The following is a 27902-nucleotide window of genomic DNA, read 5'->3' on the forward strand; positions in this document are numbered from 1 at the left end:
GGAAAAGTGTTGTAGTTTATCACATCATGTACTATATTATGCCAAAATAAAAAAATAATGAACTAAAATATGTAACAAGCTAATTACTGATATGCTCCAAAACACAAGTTACTTAATGTTAGTTAGAGATGGTTTACTTTTCATATTAACTCAAATATTATACGAAAAAAGAAGAAAAAAAAAAACTAGGACGGCTCAGCTACTCCTATTCACTTGTTTACTATAGCTCCAAACACGTTAGCAAACATAACTGAAATTATATTCACTTAACTATCATTGACGAAACCTTGATATACACATTATAGTACAGACATCAATGTTGACATGTGACACTAACTTTACTCGCTAAATCTTACCACTACAGAAACGGCGGCATCACAGCTCCAGGATCCTTGCATTTCAGATGCTCATGCATCGCAGTGGTGCTGCTGTGAAAAGAAAGCTTCGCTTTGCATAATCTGCATTCAACTTTTTTTGCTTTTTCGGTGAAGTGCTCCCACACTTTAGAAAGTTTCCGTCTCAATTTTTTTCCATCTCCTTCCCCCACCTCTGTCTGACTCGCCATTGCAACCATGTTTATTTTCCTCTACATTCTTCTTCTCCTCAGATGTAGTTCTTCGTTGGTAGGATTGTGTGCAGTCTTGACAAACAGTAACAAATGATACTGCCCCCAGACGTTCATGTAGTGCATTGCAGTTACAAAAACCAATGTGGTTCTTTGTGACTGGAGCTTCTATTGAAGGTTCTGTTTATGACGCGTCAACAATAAAAAAATCCATGTTGACGATTTTTTGTAGTTGATGTCATCAATTACGTTGACTAATCGTTGCAGCCCTACGTTTCGGGGCACCATAATGTTTGGGACAACTGGTGTCACATGTGTTTGTGATTGCTCAGGTGTGTTTCATTGCTTCATTAGTGTAGACATAAGATACTCAGGCTTGCTTCTGCCAACAGACTACCTGTGGATTCTATAGTTGACATTGTTCAAGAGAAGGATAAGAGCTATGCCAAAAAAAGTCTTGTAGACAGATGAGACAAATATGGACCTCTATCAGAGTGATGGCAAGAGCAAAGTGTAGAGACAATAAAGAACCACCCAAGATCCAAACCATACCACTTCATCCGTGGGTGTTAATTGGTTGGGCAAGTATAGCTGTTATAGGTACTGGCACACTTATCTTCATTGATGATGTAACTGCTGATGGCAGTTACACAATGAATTCTGAAGTGTATAGAAATCTGCTGAGGTACTAGTAAAAGCCTCCAAATTCATTGGATGGTGCTTCATCCTGCAAGATAATGATCCCAAACATACTGCTAAAGCAGCACAGATGTTTTTCAGAGTTCAAAAATGGAAAATTCTTGAATGGCCAAGCCAGTCACTCCATCTAAATCCATTTTAGCATGCCTTCCATATTCTGTAGAGAAAAGGTAAAGGGACAAGTCCCTGAAACAAACAGAAGCTGAAGATAGATATACATTAGAGGCTTGGCAAAGCATCACCATAGAAGATATTTAGCACTTGGTCTGTGAATCACAGACCTCAAGCAGTCATTGCATCAAATAGATATGCAACAAAGTAATAAATAAGACTGCTTTAATATACCTGCCATTGCTATGTCCCAAAAAATATGGTGCCCTGAATTGTGGGGAACGTATAAAAAGTGTCATTTCCACATGTGACCGAAATGTATGCAGATACCCTCAAAGTCAGAATTGTTTGATTTGTAATGTTACACTGTGGAGCATAGTAGTAGATCAAGGAAAAAATGTTTCTTTGTCACAAACATTATGGAGGGCACCATATATTTCATTGCTTTTTTGTATGTGTTTTCATTTTCAATACCGGTTTATCCAAATCCTGGCCTTCTGGCTCAAGGAATGGGGGAGGGGTGGGGTACATTTCATTATGCTGAGTATTTGTTTTTGTTTACAATGTAAGTATTTTAAAAGTTTAATTCATTGCATTGTCTGCCTAAGTGTACAGCCTGTAAGTGTAATTGCTTTTTGTAACAAGTTAAAAGTAAAGCACAGTTTGGTGTTACAAATTTATTGTATAGCTAAGGCAAAAAAAATGAAGCTTGAACATACAACTGCCAAAAACATGAAAAGTAAATACATAAGTAAGCAATGTAAACAAATTAAAATTGTATATATCTTCTTATATAATATGCTATCGTGGCTGTCCGTTTATCTGTCCAGGATTTTAAATCACCTGTAGCTCGCAAACCGTTTCACCTGAAATTTGGTACACAAACACTACGTCACGTCAGCTATCCGCATTCGGGGTGATGATTGACCTCGAAGGTTATTCCTCTTTTTATTTTATTTTATTTTATTTTATTGTAGAATCAACTCTCGGCAGCGGCCAGCAGGATGGCCGGCCATGTGGCGCATATGTACGGGCGCCGTTCTCATCACTACCACCTTCACCGTCACTTCCCTTACCTCTTCATATCATAAGTCATTCTTGAGGCAGACTGAAGACTTAAGTGCCAGCTTAAGTGAAAACTTAAGGAAATCTTACTAAGTAATTGCAACACAAATACTGACTTAATCAGTTTCAATGCAAAAAGATGCCGACGAAAGAAGAGAAGAAGCAGGCCGCTAGGGTGGAGAAAAGAAGAGCTGCTCGGGAAGCAGCAAGCGCATCAACCTGTGAGCAAATGAATGCTAAACGTACAGAGAAAGAGAGTGAAAACTAGGAATGCTCAAGTCAAGTGTATTCACTACACGTTATCGTGTAGTGTGCAGTTATTGGTAATAATAATAAAAATAGTAATCCACCCAGCCATGTTTTTTAACCTGCTTTATCATGAGCAGGGCTGCAGGACGCTGGAACCTCTTCCAGCAAGTATAGTGCACAAGTTCCCATTATAACTACTGAGAAACCATTTCCATTCAAAAGAATATAGTTTCCTGTAAAACTGTGTTTGACATAGATCACAAACAGAAGCTAATGTAAGTGAAAACTCAGATGGCATCTCAATCATATATAAAGCCATTTCAAGAATGTTCCCTTCTATAATCCTAGGGAATGGTGAATGGTGTTAAAAAAGGCCTTCAAGCAACATCTCAGAAAAGGAGTAGAAGTCATCCATATATACAGTAAAGTACACTCTACACTCTAGTTCTATATGAGGCAAGCACTCAAAAATTTAACCTAAGACCTTTCATCAATCACACTTGCCTCATTTAAAATTGTCCAAAATTTACCTAGTGCAAGATCCAGCTTGCTCATTGCCATCTAGCTCCAGCATCTCTAGGCCATGCGGGGATGCACCAAAATTTACATCATTGTGGAGAAAATGTTTAAAATATTTCACAGGTAATGTTGGTGTTACAGTCATTCCTAACCAATTAGCAGCTGTACTCCTGGATGGGCGTAAAGTGGATAGCAACAAATTAACAGCCTAAACTACATATAGACTTAACTTGCTTAAACAGAAGAATCACAACCCACCTTTTATAATTCAGTAGGGAAGTGATGATTGCATTTATATTAGGATGGAAACATTTCTTTTTTTTCTGCTTTTGGCTCTCACGTGTTTCTCTTTCTGTTAAATGAAGCAATTTGTGGCATAAATTTTGCAAATTCTATGTGCTTGACTGGATTCTATGTTACTGTTCGAAATAAATAAACCAAAGTCACTCCTTAAGAAAAGCAGGAAATGATCTATGGGAGGAATGTTTTACTCGTGGGTAGTTGTATGTAGGATGTTCAAGAGCAAGCACTTCATTGAACTACAGTGGAAAAAAAAGAAACCACTACACATACTGTAAAAGTAAAGCTAGCAATATATAATATTACATATGTATAGGATTACAGTAGTTTACCTCTGTTGGGCCTTAAGGAAGAAAATTTATTTATAGAAGTTTTCAGTCTATTATAGTAAATTACTGTTCAAGGAGCTCTTTGTGTAATACATCCACAGCTTCCCTCTGCTGTAACAATTACTTCAGGTATATTAGCTGTATTAGCTGTCTAAATGCAGTTAAGCAAATTCTGTCTGTTTTAAGTGCAGTGCAGTTTTGGAGTGGGAGTAACTGGAAGAAGTATACTGCATAGTTGTCATTAATGACAAAAGTAAAAATTGAGTAAAGAAGTAATGCAAAAATTTGTATGGCCAGTTTTCTGACTGTTTTATTTGTATTCTGGGTCCTGCAAGGTCCTGGTCTTCCCCTTGCAACATAATTTCGTAAGGCATTATCTCTGGTGTCAATCAAAACGTTTGTAGTTATTTTTCCACACTGTCTGAAATTCATTAAGTGGATACTTTAAGAAGTAAACCAATTTAGGAATAGATAGGTGCCTCTAGAATAGTCCGAATTATTTAATGCATGAATTCAGCCCAGGTCTTGAAACATTCCTTAAGGATATTAATCCAGACAGATTTTTTTCAGCCACACATTTGTGCTACAGACCACCTTTTCCACTTCATCCCAGATTCTCTTTGTTAAAGATCTAGGAGCCATCAAGCCAAGGCAGTAAACTGAAGCCATTATAATGTTAGTGCAACTAGCTTGAGATGACATATGCTTTATGACAGGGCAGTGAGAAGTACAGAGCTTCTGTATAACACACACCAAAGTGTGTGTATTTATTTATTTACTTGCTTACTTATCCACCTATAGCCAAAAATCCCCCTGGGGACAAATAAAGATCTATCAGTTAGGGCTGGGCGATTTGGGCTAAAATCAAAATCTCGATTAATTGAACATTTTAACTCGATTACGATTAATGAACGATTATTTTATTTATTTATTTTTTTGCCCTCATAGTTCACTGACAAGTTTTGTACAGTAAATATGCTCACATATTACAAGTGAGAGATTTTTGAATGAAGGGTGCATTACTTGATTTTAAAATAATTGAAGGAAACACACTATCTACTATCTGTGATTATTTATTGAACATCAATGTTGAACAACTGAAATTAAAGCACACATTGCCTAAAACGAACAGTCACTTTGTTCTTATAAAAAAAGTCAAAATAAATAACTTGCACTTTTGGAAACAAAATAAATTATTTTCAATGTTTTTCTTATTAAAAGTAGAAAATAAGCAGTATCTCTTCTAAATAAAATAACTCTTATATATCCTGTAAATAATATTTTAAACAGTGCATTTCTTGCATCTTCTGTAAACAAATATTTTAATGTTGTAATGAAAATAGAACTCTCTAAACACTGTTGCATGAGGTGATCTTGGCGATCTTGTCATGTCACTATATGAACATGAATTTACTCTAAGTTCTTACTAAGAAACACAAGCATGTTAACCTTTTCAGGTTTCAGGCAGGACCTGAGGCATGTAACAATGTTTCCGCCCGAACTGAAAACCCGCTCTGATGGGGAGCTAGTAGCTGGTATGCAGAAATACTTTTTTGCCACCTTACTTAGAGTGGGAAAGTGTACAGGATGCTTCCTCCACCAGTCCAGTGGATTTGCCTCACTATCCTGTATGGGGGACACCAAATAGCTGCTCATCTCTGCTTCTAGCGATTGCTGAAGTGACAGAGTGGGTGTAGCTGAACTTGCTGAAGGTGTTGCCTCACTCCCTTTAAAAAAGCTTCCTAATGACCTCTTTTGCTTTTATGCTATTATATTTAATTAAGCTGACGTGTACTTACCAATTGCAAGGTGTAGGCGGTGTCCAAAACACTGCTGCCGTAACCATCCATTAAGCGCAGCAGCTTTGACAACATTAGCGCCGTTGTCTGTCGTAATGGCTGAAAGTTTTTCTTCCGCGAGGTCCCATTCAGAAAGCATATCTTTCAGACCTTGCGCAGTCATATCTGCCGTGTGATCGGCTGGAAAATATGCCGTCTCAAGGCATCTCTGGCGCAGCTTCCAATCGTCGTCAATGTAGTGCAAAGTAAGGCTCAAGAATGGGTCCATCGTCCTACTTGACCAGAGATCAGATGTGGCTGCAAAGTGTTGAACATTTTTCAGTTCAGCAGCTACATTTTTACAACATGTCTTGTACATGTCTGGCAGCGCAGTTTTAGAAAAATGTGATCGCGATGGCACAGTGTATCTTCTGTCGAGAGTTTTAACGAGGTGTTTAAACCCGCTTTGCTCCACTGTAGCCAAGGGAGTCATATCCTTTGTGATGTAATAACAAATAGTGTCAGTTATTTCTTTCCATCTTCTTGAACTCTTCTCATACTGTGTGGCATTTGTGAACGCTTGTGTTATCGACATCTGCTTTGCGGAGGCACTTGTTGCTGGGCGCTTGTCAGTCTCTTTTTGGTTTTTTTTTGAGCCATGCACTGTTCATATTCAGTAACGTGATTGTGCTTTAAGTGTTGAAACAAATTGGTGGTGTTACCTTTGGGCGTCGAAACTGTTTTTCTACAGTGTATACATCTGACTTCATTTTGTTCGATGTCTTCCTTACTGAAGCCAAAATGTGTCCAAATGACGGAGACTGCGTTTTTCTTTGGTACAAGCTGCTCTTGTTGCTCAGTTGTATCAGTGTTTAAGTTCTCCATGCTCGACATGTCGGCGCAATAACTTAACGTAACGGAGCGGGTTCACGTGACTCCACACGCGATAGTGTTTTTAAAGGGAAAGTAATCGAAATAATCGACCTGGAAAAATTTGATCGATTATAGGTTCTGAATGTCGATTTCGATTACTTTTCGATTAATCGCCCAGCCTTACTATCAGTCTATCTATCTATTGATAGATTGCACTTTATCTTGCAGAATATGTGCATTTGACAAAGGGCAGACTATGAACACACTGCCAGAAACAATGTATAGCCACACTGTGGCATGCAGGTAATGCTCAGTTGGTATTTAGAGGTCTGATATGTGACAAGACACTGTTAAACTACCATTACTAACCTGTTGTAACAGAAGGTTTGTCTAACCAGACAACATTTTTACTGTCTTTACTCATCTAATTTTGACATTTAGATGTCCTCTGCAGCCTTCTGTTACTTTTCTTCGCTGACAGGAATGGATCACAGCTTCATCTTCTACTTTTATGGCTTCAGAGATACCCTGTTACACTCCAATGTTAAGAGGTGTTTGGAGAATATTTGCAGCATTTCTGTTAACTTAAATGCATCCTGCTGTTCTACTCTAACTTCTGATTACCAAGCTGCTTTTGTCCACACAACTGCCTCTTACTGTTTTTTTGATTATTGCACCATTCTTTGTAAACCCTGAGGATTACATTATGTGAAAATGCCATGAGGATAAATGTTCAAAGATGTAGAAGCCATATTACCTGGCACCAACAATCATAACAAAATCACATACCTTACCCCTTTTAATGTTTTGTTGAACAACTAAGCCTCTTAACTTTGTCAGCATATATATAGCTAAGTTTCCATCCAGTTTTTTGCGACGTTTTGTTATCAACAAACAGAATATACGTAAAAAAAATGTGCGAAATTTGCTGTTTTCAGCAAACTGGCTTTTTATCGATAAAATGGTGTGCGTGATGACGTCATCCCCCCCCAAAACGAACTGTCGCATAACTTTTGTTGTATCGCGAAAAAAATCTGCCCTTGAGCCGTTTCCATACAGAATTTTGTGTATGTCGCAAATTATCTACCTTTTGTTTTCCACGTTACACCCCCTCCACTAAACAAAGAAACAAAGAAATGGAGAGATTATTCAGACAGTTTTTTGAAAATTGCCAGCTTACTGTTATTTCAGTTTCACAAATAATTGGAATTGTACATAATATCCGAAGACGACAGCAGAATGAAGCAGTTGCTTGTCTGATAGCCCTAGAGCTCGAAGAAAGTACCCCAGTGCGACGAAACCCACGGGTATGGGAGAGACGACGGAATAAGACCTTCTGGGAGGAGGTGGTGGAGAGACACTTAACAGAAAATCTCTGGCTGCAACATTTTATAATGACACGGCCGACGTTTGAGATGTTGTTTGGATTCATCAGTCCTGATGTTGCGCTCATCACAGGTTGCCACCGACCACCGGTTCCAACCCAAAAGCGGATTGCCGTCGCCCTTTACAAGCTGGCAACCTGCGCCGAGTATAGAGTAGTTGGAGAAACTTTCGGGGTTAGTAAAACTACCGTCCATCGATGTGTATATGCTGTGTGCACCGCTATTAAAGAAAAATTAATGCGGCGTTATATCAGACTTCCGACTGTAGCGGAGGCCAATGAAATTGCATACCGCAATTCCTTGGTGCATCTTGTGCCACAGATTTACGGTGCGCTGGATGGCACGCATGTGCCTATTCTTCCCCCGACAGAAGGCTACCGCGATTACATTAATCGCAAAGGGTGGCCATCTATTGTTCTCCAGGCCCTTGTTGATGACAGGTGCATGATACGAGACATTTGCGTTGGCACTCCTGGAAGTGCCCATGATGCAGCTGTGTTTGCAGCATCGGATCTGTACAGGTGAGCCTACCTTTCAACATCCCTTCTCAGTGCGATAACAACTGAATTAACCTGCTTCCCTTAAGGTTTTTAATTAAAACTGAAATTTGAATTAATACAAAATAACGACGTTTAATCAAAAAAAAAACTCTCTTCATCAGACCATGAGAACCGCTCCGCCATTCTCGTTTTGATTGCACGTGATGAAAATGTGACACATTTATTTGCGCTAAAGCCCTTTTTTCCGACAAAAAGTGTTTCCAATGTAGTTTTTGCGACATCTGAAGTATCGATATGGAATTTATGCGCTAAAGTTAAACGGAAAAATATTATGTCGACATGTACAACATTTTATCGATAATTAGCATTTCCATCAGCTATATCAGTAAAAAAATTTGAAGCGCTAAATATTTTTTCGCAAAAACTCCTTGGATGGAAACCTGGCTTATTACAGTTGCTGTTTGGAGTGCAAGAGAGTATTTTTTTTGTTTGTTTGGAGCTATTGTAACCATACTGTATGTTTTAAATGTTAGGTTTGTTGGAGATAACAACATTATAGGATTAAACACCTCACTAGCCAGCTAAATAGTTTATATAGTCCTGAATTGCTAAAGTTAATTTGAAAGCTTTTCCTTCTAATTTGGTAATTAAGTCAATAAACAATATATAGCTTGCAAAGCCTTAGGTTAGAAAATATCTAACAAAAGTGATCAAACAATTCAATTAACATAAATGTTCTTTAACTGTAAAAAGTCTGTAAATAATAGAAATGGTTTTTGATTTCTAGGGGATAATGGTGTTTACTAAATAAATATTTTTTAGTAAGAAGTAAATTGCATGATGCTTCATGGTGATGGCTGGCTTTAGCCTGGCCTTAGTCTTTCTGTGTCAAACAAAGTCCCTTTTTCAATACTATGACACACCTAACCTCTTAACTCTCTGCTCTAAAGGTGCTACTTAATATTTCTCTGGTGAGATGTTTTCATCAGGCAGAGAATCCACTCCAAAGAAGCTTCAATTTTTATCATCAAAATCACAGAATGATGTGAATTTATGTGAGACTCAATTAATACAACCATGCAGATATACAGTGTGAATTGGCTGATTTTAAAAAAAAGGATCAGGCACAGTTAAAGAAAGATGTTTTGGCTCTGCAGTACACCGTATCCCACCATGATGTAAAGATAATGATGCTGATAATTAAAGTTGCCCGAATAAAAGTGAAGCTTGTTGAGCAAGATGCAGAGAGAGCATGAGGATTGTAGGGCTTAAAAGGATAACCCAGTTTTTATTTTTTCTTAAACTAATGAGCCCAGATTTGTTGCAGAATCTTGTTCCTAAGGTTATTTAAGCACATTGGGTATTCAGAAAACATTTTAGATTCAGCATGCCCTTACACTAAAAAAAACGTAATCTAAAGTGGCAGTGTTTCGATTTTGTTAGGTTATGGATCATTTTTTCCCTCCCTTAATTTCACTTCCATTATGGTGAAGTGAAAGGATGGCCATGATCCAATTAATTAAAAAACCTATCATATTCACTTCATGCTGCCAAGGTGAAAATAAGCTTTGGATTAACACACCATTTACTTCAGTTTTCTTTAGAAGATTTTGTCACATTAGATTATTTCATACTGTTTTCAATAAATATTTGATTAAGAAAAGTAATTTCCTGACTGTAATTATCTTTTCATTCTTCTTAGGTTGCTCCCTGCATTGTTTTCATTCTACTTTTATTGTTAATTTACATTCAACCTTTTCCCTGCAGGTTAACGGGTGATTAACTAATTTACTGTTGTCTAAGGGCACCATCTAGGTTCTGACTTTTATATGCTTTATAGAGCTCCAAATTTTTATGTTGGGTTTGGAGCAAATGGGAATTGGGCAGTGTTTACTCTGTTCTACTGATGGATTTGAGTACATGATCTTGCATTAACAATGGACCTGCTTTCCCCCCTCTCCTTTTAGTCTAGTCTTGCCATTATGAACATTTTGTAACATTTTCATTTTATAAATGTTATGGTCCTGCAGCCTCATTCCACTAAATATTGGGCTGATGTCATGTCAGTGATTTTCAATTTTTGTGTAATAGTAGTAGAGCTATCTTAAAACATTCAGTATTTTGCAATAGATTGAGTGATTGGGTGTTACTTGCCGGCCTAAAATTTTGTCTCTATTCATTACTTTGTAAAGCACATCGAAATCAAGTGGAGAATTTTCTAATTTGGTCCAGAAAAAAATATTTGCAAAATTAAAGCAGTCATCAGTCATTTTCCATATTCTCTTAATAAAGGCACATAGAACATGATTTGCCCATGTGTTTCATGCAGAGCTGACTGTTGCATTGCTTTCCTGTCAGGCTCTGGAAATCCCTCTTTAATTCACATCAGCTGCTGGTATCATAAAAAAGAACTTGGAAATATTAGCTTATTCAGTAGCTTAGTTCTTTAACAATCTGTCTTGCTTTACAGTTAATTTACAGATGATTTTAAAGTCTTCACTTTAATATTTAAAGTTGTAAATGACCTTGCTACCCCTTTAACTTTCACATCTTGTTTATATCTTTGCTCTAGGGGATATGGGTTGTTACAATGACTCTGTCCATGAAGTGCTAAAGATTAATAAGAAAGAATGTAATAGACAGCTTTTAACTATATGACACTCAAACGCATTGTGCACCATTATCATGATCACTGGCCTCTACTGTAGAATGGAGTGCTGAATGGACCGTTGGCTTTGATAAAATTATATTTTTTTATTCCTTTTCCTAAAGAACATGGAACTTAGAAATGCGTTTTCTCTGAAATCTACTGTATGTAAACCAGAATTTTGTTTCTCTGTTCTCTTTGATTTCCAGCATCCATCTACATTAGTGCTAGGTCAATCAACAAGTGATTTTTCTATCAGTAAGCATGAATGACTAAAACAACAAAGTGATTCAACACTTTACTAAAGGCTTAAGACAGCTTAAATAGAGTTGTTGTGGGCTGATGCCAAAACAAAAAGGGAATTCCTCAGCCTTTAAAAATTCTGTTAAACTGTAATTCACTTCTGGTGCATTGTCCTTTATTTAAGTTTAGTATTTTAACCTTAATAATGAATTGATCTTCTTTCCATTAAATAGTGGTGTGAAATTGAAGACTGAGTTTGAGTATAGTCAAAAATAAAGGAACAGTCAGGGAGCTTACTATTCATCTCTTGGAGTCTCTCTGTCTGAGACAGTGCATAAGGTTGGATCTTTATGTACAGTACATATCAAAAAACGTCTGTTTGTGAATGTCCACAAAATCTAATTCTTCCATTAAATAGTTTCATTTTGTACTTAATATTTAATTTAAAATATCATTCAAATTATACTTATGATTACTACTCCGCTTATGTAATTATACTCCCAACAGTATGAGAAGCTGCTCTCTTCTTTTGGCTAATAGGTAATGAGTTACTCTGAATCCCAAACTCTTGTCTGAGCATGCTATAGGTCATTTATATTTCCATAACACAGTTTTTTTATTTTATTGCTCAAGGGATCGAGGCTTGTGTTTTGTAGCAAGTTAAGGTGCAGCCATGGTTTGTAATTTCCTATTTGTCAAACATGCTGAAAATTCATTGTAAAGAAATTGTGAAAAGATCCCTTGTATCTGTTAACAGCTTTTCAGTAGCAGAAGTTGTTTAAGGTTTTAATTTGGTTTCCACTCAATGAAAAAGTGTTTATTTGCCAGTTTCAACTTCATTTATGATTTTTTTTTAATAGCAGAACAGAATTGTACACACCAATGATCCTGTACTGATTGTGGTGTACATGATTCTTTTGCGCTGCAACTATTTTAATAGTCAATGTTTTTGGACTTCTTATTTTACAGGAAACATTGAAAGAAGAGATCAGAGATTTGGAGGAAAAAGTAGGAAGTATCCAGCAAGTTCTTTCTGACCTCAAAGTACAGCTCTATGCCAAATTTGGGAGCAATATAAACCTGGAAGCAGATGACAGCTAAAGTATTACACACCTTAAATTACAAACTCATATGAACTTTATCACAGTTAACACATTTTGAATTTTTTTTATTTTGGATATTTAGTCTATTTATTTTGTTCTTGCTTGAAACCATATACAGAGACAGAGAAAATAGCCAGTAGTACACAAACGTGTGTTTCTTCATAAACGAACCATAACAAGTTAAAAGTAAAGTGCTTTATACAGTTAATAATGCATTGTATGTGTTTTTATTTTCATTTCATATATATACCTCCTTGCCTACCATGAAACCTTATCCCTGTTTTATTTTATTAGTGGAATGTTTAATGTAAATTCTTTTTTTAGATTATAATTTTGTAATGCAAATTCATAGATTTTTTTTATAAACATTCGATGACTACCACTGTTACATACTAGTATACAATTTTCATACAAAAGAAGACTTGTTTCCTGCCTTGTGCCATGTGCTGGCTGGGATTGGCTCCAGCAGATCCCCATGACCCTGTGTTAGGATATAGCGGATTGGATGGATGGATGGAAGACTGGTTTATTCCTGATGGGACCACTGTGTCTGCAGGTTTTATTCCAACCAGTTTTACACTTACTGCTCAGTTCTTTCTTTTATCCATTCTTATTGTTAAATGAGATGACCTTTTTTTATTCTAAGAAGTTCAGATGTTTTATATTATTTTCTGTATATTTAAATGCTTAGGTTTCTTTTACCATTTTTTTTTTCTAATTTACCTTTTGGCATGAGGTGAGGCTTCAGTGGATTGCACTTGTTTTTCCTGCCCATCCTACAGATGCTCAATTGGACTTCGGTCTAGGGTATGTTAAGGCCATGTCAACACCTTCCTGAACAATTTTGCAGTGTAGCAGGCCACATTATAATGCAAAAAGAGGCCACTGTCATTGGGGAATACTGGTACCAATTCCATGAATTTAGTGTATGTGGTCTGTAACAATTTTTAAGTAGGTGGCACATGTCCAAGTAATAATAATAATTCTTTACATTTATATAGCGCTTTTCTCACTACTCAAAGGGCTCAGCAATTGCAGGTTAAGGGCCTTGCTCAAGGGCCCAACAGAGCAGAGTCCCTATTGGCATTTACGGGATTCGAACCGGAAACCTTCCGATTGCCAGTACAGATCCCTAGCCTCAGAGCCACCACTCAGAATCCACATGAATGCCAGGACCCAAGGTTTCCCAATAGAACATTGCCCAGAGCATCTCACTGTCTCCACCATCTTTCCTTCTTTCCATAGTGCATCCTGCTTCCATCTTTTCCTCAGGTAAAATACACACAAGCCCCCAGCTGTCCCCATGATCTTAAAGAATACGTGATTCATCAGACCAGCCCACCTTCTTCCATTGATCCAGTAGTGGATGGGTCAGCATGGGCACTCTGACAAGTCTCCAGCAATGCACCCCTATAAACAGCAAGCTGTGATGTAGTGTGTGTTCTCTTTTTTTTTTTTTTTTCTCCGTAATCTGTGCTACAGTAGCTCTTTTGTGGGATTGGAGCAGACAGGATAGCCTTCGCTCAACACTTGCATCAATGACCTTGTGAGCTTATGACCCTGTCACCAATTCACCAGTTTTCATTCCTTGGACCACTTTTGGTTGGTAACTAATCACTTCATATCAGGAACACCCCACAAGACCTGCCGTTTTGGAAATATTCTGACCCAGTTGTCTAGCCATCACAATGTGGTCCTTGTCAAAGCTGCTGAGATCCTTGATGTGCTGGAAGCAGGAAAATGAGCAAGCATTATCTTCAAGAAGTAACTTCATTTCCTGCCTAATATAGTCTATGCCTGGACAGGTGCTTTTGTAAAAGGATAATCAATTTTATTCACTTCACCCGTCAGTGGTTTAATGGTGTGGCTGATTGGTTTATTTCCTTATATCATCTGTTTCACATTGTCTTAGCCTAAGAGCCTCGACTTTGCCATTTGATGCCCCAATCTTACAGAAGTCTGTGGTGGGCTGGCGCCCTGCCCAGGGTTTGTTTCCTGCCTTATGCCCTGTGTTGGCTGGGATTGGCTCCAGCAGACCCCCGTGACCCTGTGTTCGGATTCAGCGGGTTGGAAAATGGATGGATGGAATCTTACAGAATTTAGTGTCATATTACATTTTCTGCTTCTTTATATGTAAGCTGTTCATCTTGGGGGCGGCACGGTGGCACAGTGGATAGCGCTGCTGCCTCGCAGTTGGGAGACCTGGGGACCTGGGTTCGCTTCCCGGGTCCTCCCTGCGTGGAGTTTGCATGTTCTCCCCGTGTCTGCGTGGGTTTCCTCCGGGCGCTCCGGTTTCCTCCCACAGTCCAAAGACATGCTGGTTAGGTGGATTGGCGATTCTGCATTGGCCCTAGTGTGTGCTTGGTGTGTGGGTGTGTTTGTGTGTGTCTTGCTGTGGGTTGGCACCCTGCCCGGGATTGTTTCCTGCCTTGTGCCCTGTGTTGGCTGGGATTGGCTCCAGTGGACCCCCGTGACCCTGTGTTCGGATTCAGCGGGTTGGAAAATGGATGGATGGATGGATGTTCATCTTGGTAATGTGCAATTGGTCAAATTGGATACAACAAATACCAGAAAAGCAAAATATTAAATGCACCTATGTGTTCTTTGACTAAGATCTTTAAGCAGAGAATTTGCTCTTACATCTACAGTCACAGGTACAAGATAAACCCTAATATATAACACAACACCAGACCACAAGGCACATTCACTCAGTCCTGGTCAATTTCCATAGACAAATTCATTTCACTTGTATATTTTTGGAATATTTAAGGAAATTGTGTGCATATCTGCAGTACAGTAAATATTTGTTTCTCATCCATTGATATGGTAATGCAGATTATCTAGAGTAAGAGTACTGTACCTTGTTTTATTTTTTATTTTGTACTGTAATCATTTGTTTAATCCAAATTTTCAGTATAACCTTCAATTTGAAAAAAGTAATTAATAATAATTCAAATTATTGTCAGTCTCTTTGAAAGAAAATGTGCTTACATGTTCAGTAAAGAACGATTTGTAGCAATCAGAGAATCTAATCAAGAATTACCTATGTTTATATCTATCCAGTCACACATTTTTTCTAAACTATTTTAAACTTATAATAGCATTAATTTGAAAAATGTTTTGTGTCTTTTTGCACATTTATTACTTCCGTTTTAGTAGTAGAAATACAATCATGTATGCTTTTTCCCTTCAAGGGTCATATAGAAAGAGGTTCCACAAGGATACACAATCAATACATTGAGTAACCATTTAGTTTTATTGAAATGTTTCAAAACAGGGCCAGATTAATTTCTAGCTTGATTAGAGTGTTTACTGTACGTTTGTATAAGGCAATGCGTGTCTTATCACTAGTGACATACTGGTACACTCTCCAAGTTTCATTCCTAGCTGGACTCCATGATACAGATATTAGCCCTGCCTGTTTTCTGGAGGCATCAATCAGATGTGCACTTGTGCTGTATACAGTAGGAATATTTGCAGAGAGATGGGTTTCAGTATGTATGTACCAGTAAAACGCACAGAATCTAAAAGCAGACCATGGCTTTGTTTTAATAAATGTGTAACATTTTACACAAATATGCCGAGACGTTAATTGCATTAATTATAAACCAAATCATACACACTGGGATTATGTCCATGTGTATTAGAATCCATCCTTCTCAGGTACCAGCTGTGTCCAGTTTAGGAGCAGGAGCCCCTTGAATTGTGCAAAAAGTATAAGTGACTGTCATGAAGGGCAAAGCAGGAAACAACACCTGACTGATGCCAGCCCTTTAAAGAGCACACGAGTGCACACGTCCAAACTTGTGCCAGGCCAAACTAGAGTGTTAAAACAGAAATAGTCTGTCCGTTTGTAATGTTACGTTTTTCCTAGCCTTGTCAGAAAGAGAGAAAATTGCCAAGAGGTGCAACTCCATTAAAGGTCTGTCCATCCATTTTTGCATTTTCATATCTGCAGAAAAATGTCTTAATTTTTTTGTATTTATTTATTGTATCCATATACTACAGGACTTGCTGTATCTTTTTACCACCATAAGCATAATGCCTGTATTCAACAGGAATTGTCCCTCTCCCGGTCCCCTACTTCTCTAGGCCTCCCGGTAGGACCAGGTCCCTGGCCATCTATCTCACTCTATAAAGTTTCCACAGTTAAAATGTAAACTTTTTTTTTTTTTTTGTAATAGCTCTGTGCAGAAACCAGGAACCATTAACCGTTTGATTTCTTTATGAGTTAGAGCATACCCCGTCTTTTTCTTACCTGATTCACAGGTCATTGCAGGTCCTACTCAAACACACCAATGCTCAAAATCACACAGGCTCAGTCTGCAATCACCAATGAACCTGTTCTGCATGTCTTTCTTGATGTGAGAGGGAAAACCCAGAAAGGCACAAGAGAACATGCAAACATCACACAGGTGATTACCAGGAGTTCTGACCCAGAATACTAGATATGGGAGACTGTAGCACTGGCCAGTGTGCTTTTCAGTTGTTCCATAGGAAACTGGTTTTCGCAGTAATCTTTACTGATTCTTTTTTTAAATGTTTTATCCTATATATTACACTCTATCACCATCTTCTATACAGATTCAAAAGATGTTTGCAGGAAGGAAAGAAGAATTAGAAAATACCCACCTTCACTCATTTGAGCTAAATTAGTAATTGGACCAAAGTAATAGGAGAAACATATTACAAAGTCGGTAATCATCTGCGGGAAGCGAGCCCATGTACGGTATGATTTAAAATATAGCACATTTTAAACAGTTAGAAGAAAGATGCCCAATTTAAGCAGACCCTCTTTAAGGGAGCAGCAAGTCTGAGGGTTTCATTATATACCTGAAGTTTGCCAGTGTTTTGCCCATAAAGCACAGAGACAGACAAGACATATTGCAAGTGGTCTGTCAAGATGGGTCAAGTGGGCATTACCTGTGTGAATTGAACTCTTGTCTGAGGAGCTGTTTTATCAGTCAATCCACCAGTGGTGGAAGTTTCTATAGGGAGCCAGGAACCTGCATCCTGTGCTGGTTTAACGCTAATTGTCAATGGATAAAGAGCTGTAGAAAATGCCCTGTCGACAAATTCTTCCTGGACTCTCACATCTGCAGATATATTAAGCAGCTAACACGTTATGAAGTGAGCAGTTACAAAATAATGAAGCAAAATTCTTAAGATGTACAAGGAAATACATCTAGTCAGGGATCGGTTGCAATAAAACAACTGGTGAGAAGAAGATCAGGTATAACGGTGTTTAACTGGAATGCCCCATTTAAGAGACAGAGACATTAAACAGAGTATAGGATAATTACACTGTTTACTGCATTCATTATTGTAAGCAGAGTTTGACCAAATAAATAAACAGTGCAGCTACTGTGCCACACTCCTGATGCTGTAGTTTAAGACATGATTGCCCTTCAGTACCAGTGGTGTGAGTAGCTAGAGGGGCGGCGGTGCTTCAATTTGCCGCCCTCCAGCATATCTGAATATGTTAACCTATTTAAACAGAAAATTAAAATGACGTATAGAGAAAAATTAAGATACATTTTGCATAGATTTGTTCATATATAGAGAAATAGCACTAATTTTTCACATATAATTTTAAGCATCAACTAGACAAAATATAGTATAGACGCACTGATAAGCCCGGTTCTAATTATTAGTTTAATACAATTACACTGCGAAAACCAGAACCAGTGTAGTGTACAAGTGATAGACAGGTGGGGATGTTTTCTGCGCAGATCAAGAGAGAATTCGGATTGATAACGAAACAAAATTATAAATTGTAAATTAGTTGTTTATCTTGCTAGAAATTATTATCGGTGTAGAGTTTATGTTTATTTTTGTTATTGCCTCATAAATTTCAACCGCTGTGTCTGATTCCGTCACAAAAGGACAGTCTGAAAATTATTTTTGTGGATAAAAATGTGAGAATTTTACTTTTTTCATTCATGAGTGATACCGTAGGCCTATACAGTGATCCCTCGCTATATCGCGCTTCGCCTTTTGCGGCTTCACTCCATCGCGGATTTTATATGTAAGCATATTTAAATATATATCGCGGATTTTTTGCTGGTTCACGGATTTCTGCGGACAATGGGTCTTTTAATTCCTGGTACATGCTTCCTCAGTTGGTTTGCCCAGTTGATTTCATACAAGGGACGCTATTGACAGATGGCTGAGAAGCTACCCAACTTACTTTCTCTCTCTCTCTCTCTTGCGCTGACTTTCTCTGATCCTGATGTAGGGGGTGTGAGCAGGGGGGCTGTTCGCACACCTAGACGATACGGACGCTCGTCTAAAAATGCTGAAAGATTATCTTCAAGTTGCTACCTTCTGTGTGCAGCTGCTTCGTGAAGCGACATGCTGCACGGTGCTTCGCATACTTAAAAGCTCAAAGGGCACGTATTGATTTTTGACTTTGTTTTTCTCTGTCTCTCTCTCTCTCTCTTTCTCTCTCTCTCTCGCTCTCTCTCTCTCCCTCCCTGCTCCTGACGTAGGGGGTGTGAGCTGCCACCTTCAACAGCTTTGTACCGGCGGTGCTTCGCATACTTAAAAGCCAAACAGCCCTATTGATTTGTTTGCTTTCCTCTCTGTTTCCTTTGAAGAGGAAGATATGTTTGCATTCTTTTAATTATGAGACAGAACTGTCATCTCTGTCTTGTCATGGAGCACAGTTTAAACTTTTGAAAAAGAGGCAAATGTTTGTTTGCAGTGTTTGAATAACGTTCCTGTCTCTCTACAACCTCCTGTGTTTCTGCGCAAATCTGTGACCCAAGCATGACAATATAAAAATAACCATATAAACATATGGTTTCTACTTCGCGGATTTTCTTATTTCGCGGGTGGCTCTGGAACGCAACCCCCGCGATGGAGGAGGGATTACTGTATACTCACGTTTAAGTTCTCCCGCGGGTAAGTCGGGGCTTGATTTTACCGTATAATTTCCGGTATTTTATAATGTCGGTCATTTAAGTCGAATACGGAACACTCGCGGCATTGATCCAAGAGATTACAACATGCTAACACCCACCTGACAGAGTAACCACGGAGCACACGGCCTTTATTTCTATGTATTGTGCCTACGCGACCACACAGTAATACCTGAACTATTCCAAAGCGACGTTTGCACTGTTTTTTGTTTTTTTGTATCTCACACCCTCATACACCTTTATCATAAGAGCATCCCTTATCTACGATGGAGCGTTCGATCAGAAGAAAATATGAAGCTGGTTTTAAATTAAAAGTCATTGAAGTGGCAGAAGAAATTGGTAACTGCGCTGCTGCAACAAAATTCGATGAATCTGAGAAACTGGTGCGAGATTGGAGGAGGCGAGAACAGGTATTAAAAAAAATGCCTAAGACAAAGTGTGCTCTGCGAACTGGCATTGCCTAATGGCCGGCAATGGAAAATCATATCACACAATGGTTTTAAGTGTCGCATTTTTGAACGGGCGTATAAGTCGAGGTATGATTTTATGAGCGATTTTTCGGGTTTCAAGACCCGACTTATACGCTAGTATATACGGCTTTTTTCCGAGCTCTGTTGCTTATACACGAATTGTACTGAGCCTTTTGGCCAATAATAATAATAATAATTCATTACATTTATATAGCGCTTTTCTCAGTACTCAAAGCGCTATCCACACAATAATGCCGCCCCCAAAAATGTGCCGCCCACTCCGCCCGCCCCTAGCTACGCCACTGCTTCTGTGGAACTGGGAATTGATTCTGATCTTTTCTTCTGGCCCTAGTCATATGAAGCCAGCTAGGAAATCCCGAGAGAAGGGTTACTGATTGTTCCTACCTTCAATAACGAGGAATATGGACTTCTTCTCTGATGATGATGATGATGATGATGATAATGATGATGAACTTTCTAACCCTCAAGCGTTCTTTATTTTAACTAGTTAAATAACATGAAACGGCAAGCTAAGGGTTATTTTTCTCTTAACATTCAAAGGTTTTAGTCTCCCATCCGTTGCTCGTTTTAGGTGGCTGCGTGCATGACAGAAATGCACTATCGATTAACATCTGAGAGCAAATTGCATTTTTTGTCATTTACAAAGTCACTGCTTATCCGAAACAAATGTTGTCTCAACATGAATAGAAGAGACATACTGTAATCAAATTCCATCAGTGAAAACTATCCCACATCACAACATAAAAGATTTCAACGAGATAATTGGAGAAGGTCAGTGATCCAAATTAGAGAACGAGTTGTACTACAGGGTTCATAAGGTCATGAAAAACCTGGAAAAGTCGTGGGATTTGAAAAGAGCAATTTCCAGTTTAATTTTGGGAAACTAAATAAACAAAGAAAATCATGGAAAAGACTTGAAAATCTGATTGATACACCTGTATAATGAAGTAAATGGTTCCTTTAAGATTTAGCGAGAAACATCTTTATACGTTAACAAGTTACATTTTCGCGCAGGACTGTAGTAACTCGGCGCACTGCGTGTGCTTTCTGGCGCGCAGGAGATTCAGTAGCGAACTGCCGGGTAAATGGCGATTTAACAATGCATGGCTTCATTTGGACAAGTGATGACTTGACAAAAACCAGGACCCCGGACGTGAGAAATGTCGACTGTGTAGTAAAACGCTCGACATACTGAACATGGAAGATGCAGCGCTAACTAGCCATGCAAAGGAGGCTAAGCACCAGGCTGCTGATGCTGCTGCACGTGAATCATCTCTCAACCCCCTGACTGGCTTTTCCCCCAAAGTCTCCAACCTGACACCTGCTGCCAGCTGCAGTACTTCCCTCTCATCCACCTTCAAACAAAGGCAGATTTCAGACGATGTGTCCAGAAACAAAGCCGCAACTGCAGAGGTACGGTGGGCGCTAAAGGTCGCAAATTCTCATTATTCTTACAAGTCGTGTGAAGACACGAGCCCGTTATTTCAGGCGGTTTTTCCCGGCAGGCTGATTACTGCTAGATTTGCATGTCGTGCTCGTATATATGCACTTTTGGACTGGCTCCTTATTTTAAGTAAAAGGTGTTGAGTTGAAGCGGAAGACCCTCACTGATGAGCTACATGAATTGAAAGTGAAGAGGGCTAGGGTGGAGACTGACCTCGAGAAATCAGCTGATGAATATGCTGAGAAAGCAGAAGCTACAAGGAATCTGAGCTTCATCACTAAATCCAACAGTTTGCGGCGAACTGCAAAAGAAAAGAAAGCATCTCTGTTGAATATTGAAAAGCATATTGATCAAAAGCTTTCAGAAATGAAACGATGAACTTTGTATGAATTGTTATCGCGGGATTCAAAGAAAGAAGGCTGTCATTTGTTAACAGTGATTTAATATGCTAGTGGTTTAAACAACAATATCTGACTTGCGGTGAGATTCATGGCTGGTGAGGCACGGACTCCTTCAGAGTCAGATTTTCAAATATATGAACACAAAATTATTTACTATTCAGTTGGCACATGCACATTGACTACTGGTAAGGTGTCATATCTCATCAGTGTTCTTTACACAAACATAGATAGGGCTCATATTTAGAAAGAACGTTACATTTATAGTGGCGAGAGAGAGTGCGGAGAAAGCGCATTTGCTCCTCACCCTCCATGTGTTCTAAATTTGCCGTTGCAATTCCACAATTCACACTCATTCAGTACAAATGAAAGTATAGAGTGGTGTACACAAAAACGGATTTCAATTTTGACCTTAATTGAAATGTTTAATTGTTTTAGCTTTTAATGCTGCTGCTTTAATCAGTTTCAATAAGTCTTTTTAACAAAAGGATAACAAGAATATTTTATTTACAGTCAAAATTTAGTTTTTAAATATTGGATTGTTTTTTTCTTAGTCTGATCCCATGTTTTATAAAACTGAAAACCGTTTATAGTCTTACCTTTATTTGTAAATGATGTCCACGCTCCTATCCTTTTCCACGAAAATCTCTGTCACTTTCTTGTAAAAGTCATCCTTATCTTCGTTTGAAAAATCTTAATCTTCCATTTTGGCAGTCAGTCGGAACAAAAAATAAAAATAAACGGAGTGCTGCAGTGCACTTGACTTTCTGATATCGCTGACTTATTGGGCGCCGAAGGCCTCTGCGTAGAAGAACAGCAGCAGTGTGTCACGGTATTGTCTGCCTCACCTTGTGCCTTCTCACTGCGGTTTAATGTCCAATCAGCAAGACTAAATATGTCACTCACATTCATTAAAGATATTAGCCAGACTGTGGAAAGTCAGGGTGTATAATAAACGTGTCTGCAAACATTATATCGGTGACATACAGAGAGACAGCGACAGGCACGCGCCAATGGCATGCATCAACCCCGAGTATGAGATAAAGCGCAGTCAGAGGTGAGGTGAGGCTCGTCGCTGCCGCACCTCGCATTTCTCCCCTGGAAATCAGCGATTTTGATATAAAAATGCCCACAATTATTGAAATCATACAGAAAACAAATTTATAGCACAGACCAGTGGACACATTTAGTTTATGTTATCATTATTCGTTTTTTTTTTTTTTTACTTTTCATTACCACATGTCCCTGCTTTATTCCAGTGGAGAGTTTCCACCCTGATACTACTGCCTTCTGAAGTTAATGTCAATGTTACTGAACACTTTTACTTATTTGTATTTTTTTTTTAATTTATTGTTGCTTTCGAGTCATTTATAATTAAGGCTGCATAATGTTTTTCAAGGTTTACATTGTGTTGGAGAGTCAGCAATATTTAAATACATTTTTATTTTGTATGAAACCGCATATCTTGTCATTATTTTAGTTTAGCAATATTTTGGTAAGGGTGGCAGGGTGGCGCAGTGGTAGCGCTGCTGCGTCGCAGTTAGGAGACCTGGGTTCGCTTCCCGGGTCCTCCCTGCATGGAGTTTGCATGTTGTCTGCGTGGGTTTCCTCCCACAGTCCAAAGACATGCAGGTTAGGTGGATTGGTGATTCTAAATTGGCCCTAGTGTGTGCTTGGTGTGTTTGTGTATGTCCTGCGGGGGGTTGGCACCCTGCCCAGGATTGGTTCCCTGCCTTGTGCCCTGTGTTGGCTGGGATTGGCTCCAGCAGACCCCCGTGACCCTGTGTTCAGATTCAGCGGGTTGGAAAATGGATGGATATTTTGGTAAATTTGACATGAATTTTTATTATTATTATACCAAACCATACAATGTTTTTCCATGTTTTTCCACCGTAACATTTATGAGGCACACACAATAGCAGAATCCAGTCCAACAAATATCTTTACTAGAACAATCTCTTAGTCATTCACCAGTAACACCCATCCATGCTACAGCACCATCTGTTTAATATTCTGGAAATCAGGATGTACAACACACTAACATATTTAACTTACATTTACCTTAGCTATTTGGCCCACAAGTCATTTTCCTACACTTTACTTGATGCTGGGCATTTTATATATATCGCCCCACACCACCTCCTTTCACCTCTTCTTGGCTTCCCTGCTCCACCTGCATCTCGGTGCTCCTCTTCATGCACACATCCCCTGCCTTTAACTCCACATTGCCAAACCACAGGAGTCGTCCTTGTCAGCACACAACACTAAGTCTTTCTCTTAATTCAGCATTAATCTTCCTTTCACTCCCATGACACGCCACAAGTCCACTTGATCATTCTCATCTCCGTTCTTTCTGGCTTTACTTTGTGAACAGATGAGAATGACCACACAGATGTGTGGATCAATTAATATTTTCTAATACACTTTCTAGTTAATATCAATTTGTTTTATAAAGCACATTTGCTATTTGTAATATCAGAGCTCTGTCACAGCACAGGTGGCATAGTGATGGCTTGGATTTAGCACCTTATGGTCTGCATGTGTTAAGTTTCAGTTTTCTACAGTTTTACTCGTATGTTCCCAAAGATATGGTTGTCCAATTTACTGCTGCTTGTCATCATAGCATACAGCACATGCACATCATTGTGATAAGAAATGTATTCATCAATAAACTTCCAGGAAAGTGCAATAAACAGAAAGAAACCTAAATCTGTATTACCATGCTTTGCCTTCTCTTAGTTGAACTTCCATTCAGTTTCTGGAGGTGTTTGCCTGGTCACCACTGTTGACTTTGGCAATCGTATTTGTGCTCCTAGACTGGATTGATGTTATTGCGAAAGGGCTCTGTAGTGGCTGTACCACCTGCAGCAGGGTTCCCTGCTTTCTCTCTTCAATGCCAATAGTTTTTCTATGGTTTTGATAGTGTGTTTGAGGTCTTTGGGACTAATCAGGTACCTTCCAGAAGGTATTGCATGATTGATAAAAAATCTGTCTGTGCTTCTCAGCAGTGAGGGGTCTTTCAATTTTGACCAAATCTCAAATCTCGGAAAGGCAGCCCAAAGCCTATAGAGAGCCTCTACCGTGCTTCACGGTTGCCTGCAAACATTTATTCTTGTATTCTCCATCCCTTTGGGGGACAACCTGCCTTCTATAAAATCCAAAATCCATACATTTCTGAATTGGAGTAATCCGTCCTGAGCACCTTTTGTCATTTTTTACACCCTAGTCTTTGTATTATTATGTGTAGGTGAGTCATTTGGCTGTATTTCCACCTCGGAGGTCACAGCTTTTCCAGGAAGACCACTTCTGATAAGACTTCTCCAGACTGTAGAGGGGTGTACCAGGATCCAAGTGACTTGTGCCGATTCTGTGCCAGTGGCGTAGGAAGGCGGGTGCAGTGGGTGCGGTCCGCACCGGGTACCAGCTCTGAGGGGGTGCAAAAAATTGCCGGTTTTGTATTAATGCACCTTTTTGTTACATAAAATAACATGTCAAATAATTTATATGGGCTTTAACAATCCCTAATTGCAGCAAATTGCGGGTGAACGATGTGATGCTGTAATGATTTAGTATTATTGTGTGGTGCATGGGGGGAGGGGGTGTTCTGTCTCGTTTCTTTTGAACTGTGCTGGTGCTCAAGTAAACAAACCACCGGTCCTGTGACTCATTGTCTCATCCCTGCCACAAATATATCATTGCCCCAAGTCGTTCTGTGCAACAAGATGATATTTTTAACCTGAACATCATAATAATATAGTCGGTGCAAAACGTTTTAGACAGTGGGGTGGGTAGGTATTGTCCGCTCTAGAACCGACCACAAGTTTACTTTAGGATCGTTCTACGAGCGAACGGACAATATCTCCCTCCCCATCCCACTATCTTAAGGCCCCTATATATACAAGCCAGGACACACAACAAAATCATGTGTCACAATTCTGGTTAATTGGCAATTTGGCGTCATTTTTTTTTTTTTACAGAAATTCCACGCCTAAGAAGATTTCTAAAAGCCATCAAAGTTCCAAAAGAAGAGTCTCTTGGTTGGACTTCCTTAAGATTCTTAGAGTTTGTGGTTGAATATGAATTTTTAGACTCTTTTCCCAATCTCACTTTAGCATTAAGATTTTTCTTAACTTTATGTGTTTCTGTTGCATCATGTGAGAGGAGTTTTTCGAAACCCAAACTAATTAAGAATTATCTCGGATCCACTATGAACCAACCACGACTCTCTAGCTTAGCCATTTTGTTAATTGAAAATAGTGTAGCTGAAGGTATCGATTTTGATGACACAATTTCAAAATTTGCAGAACAAAAAGTTAGAAAGAAGAGATTCCAAGTGTCATGTTAAAGTACAGTTTGTTGGATTAAAGCCTATTGAACGAAACTAGTAAACAATTGAGTTTTCATTAAATTGTATTATAATAATAATAAAGTTATGCACTAGGTACTATCACTATGAAAAAAGATTTCTTACATTGTACATTAAACTGGCTTATTAATAAAAAGGCATTTTACTTTTTTTTTTTATTCATAAAAAATTGTTTACAAAATAATTAACCTTATGCCCTCTATACTTAACCAATTGAATAAAAAAATTGCTTTCTCAATAAATTTCATTTTATATTTTGGTGGACATGGGGATGACAAGTTTAAACTCCGCACCAGGTGCCACTGGACATCTTCTGATTTCAAAGGGAAATAAGTTTAATGGATGTGTCTGTTCACTGCATTTCTGGTCCTCATCCTTGCTCTTTAGTTTGTGCTTGGACAACATATCCAAAAATACCTCTCTGCCACAAAAGTTCTGTTTGGGAGAGACATTAATAAATCCAGGATGACCTCCTTGTGTTTTGTCACTACTTTTGCAACATAGTAGTTAAACTGCTAAATCTACTGCTGCCTCACCATTTTTAGTATAGCTCTCCCTCACTCAGAAAAATAATTGAAATGTAGAGATGTGAGGTCATTGAATGGAACTACTCTGGGCATCTCTCTCCTAGGAGGTTTTGTGTTGTCGATGTGCTCGCATCGTTTGTGCATTAGCAGCTAAGTGACTCTCTTTCTTCAGAGGTTTCCTTTTGCCGGCATGCTCGCCTTGCTTGTGTATTAGCAGCGGGAGGAAAAGTAAAAGGGATACCATTTTTCCGATGTGCTCGCCTGGCTGCTGTATTAGCAGCTAAGCGAGCTCTTATTCGGGGGTTTCGATTTGCTGACGTGCTGGCCTCTCTTGTGTATCCTGAGAGGTGTAGCCCTTACCCCGACTCCACCTCTCACTCCCAGGCCAGACAGACACACAAACTTCCACACATAGACATTTACAGTAGACCCCTGCGAAGTTGCGGTTCAGGGTTTGCGGATTCAGTCGTTCACAGATTTTTCCTTAGAACTATAACTATTAATTGTTAGCGGAAAGCGCAAATATCCTCCACAATTTTTTATGGCTTTATTCGTGGCAATACTGTGCTGTAGAGAGAACAGGAAGCAACTGCTGAGGGAAACGCGGTTTGGGATGGTGAAAGTAGCCAATCCGAGAGCGTTATTCATTTCTCCTTGCTGCTGATTGATTGCTGCCCTGTGACGCGACTCCAGCTGAGTGTCCTCGTGTTTTCCATTTTGTTATTGTATTCATTTTGTTATTCTTAAATGCACAAGATTTCGTCGAAACGCCCTGCACCTTCTAAGGCTTCTGGCACTGAGCCTAAGTGCCAGAAGAAGTTTAAAACACACCAGGAGAAGGTTGAACTACTGGATTTGCTCCAGGAACTAAAACGTTATGCTGCAGTAGTGTGCCACTATGGCATTAATGAAAGCAGCGCACGCTACGTAAAGAAGAATGAAGCAGCGATCTGGAGTACTGTATCTGTAAGTTTCTGTGATAGTGCCAAAAAGGTAACGACCGTAAGGAATAAAAATATTGTGGATCACCGACTGCAGGAAGAAGAACATCCCCTTGGACGGTAACATCATCCGTGAGAAAGCACGGAAATTGTACCAGCAGTTCGCTACAAGAGACAATGTAGCAACTTCCCATCACAATGTTCCTGAAACCTACAAAGAAAAGCCAGCACGAAACCCCACCAGAAGAAGACCCGTCAAAAGATGCGACTCCTCCTGAAGCGCCTGAAGAAGAGGCGCCACCCGAGGAGTTTTAAATCCTCTGCATCGTACTGCACAGCTACTTCATCATCATCAGTATCATTCATCATTGGTGAGTACCTGTACATTTTACTGTATTTTAATTAAATGAAATTATTATGTATTTACTCTACTTATAACAAAGAAA

General features: G+C 39.0%; 1 protein-coding gene across 1 annotated transcript in view; it reads left to right on the plus strand.

Annotated features, from left to right (window-relative positions):
• pfdn4 (prefoldin subunit 4) overlaps nucleotides 1-12577 on the plus strand; it is a 31663-nt gene extending 19086 nt beyond the window's left edge. Inside the window, exon 4 of the mRNA XM_028811922.2 lies at nucleotides 12233-12577. Within this exon, the coding sequence (XP_028667755.1) occupies nucleotides 12233-12364 (132 nt within the window). The 3' untranslated portion in view covers nucleotides 12365-12577. The remainder of the gene's footprint in view (nucleotides 1-12232) is intronic.
• The last annotated feature ends 15325 nt before the right edge of the window (nucleotides 12578-27902 follow it).

The sequence above is a fragment of the Erpetoichthys calabaricus genome, chromosome 10 (assembly GCF_900747795.2).
Source record: "Erpetoichthys calabaricus chromosome 10, fErpCal1.3, whole genome shotgun sequence".
Classification (NCBI taxonomy): Eukaryota; Metazoa; Chordata; class Cladistia; order Polypteriformes; family Polypteridae; genus Erpetoichthys; species Erpetoichthys calabaricus.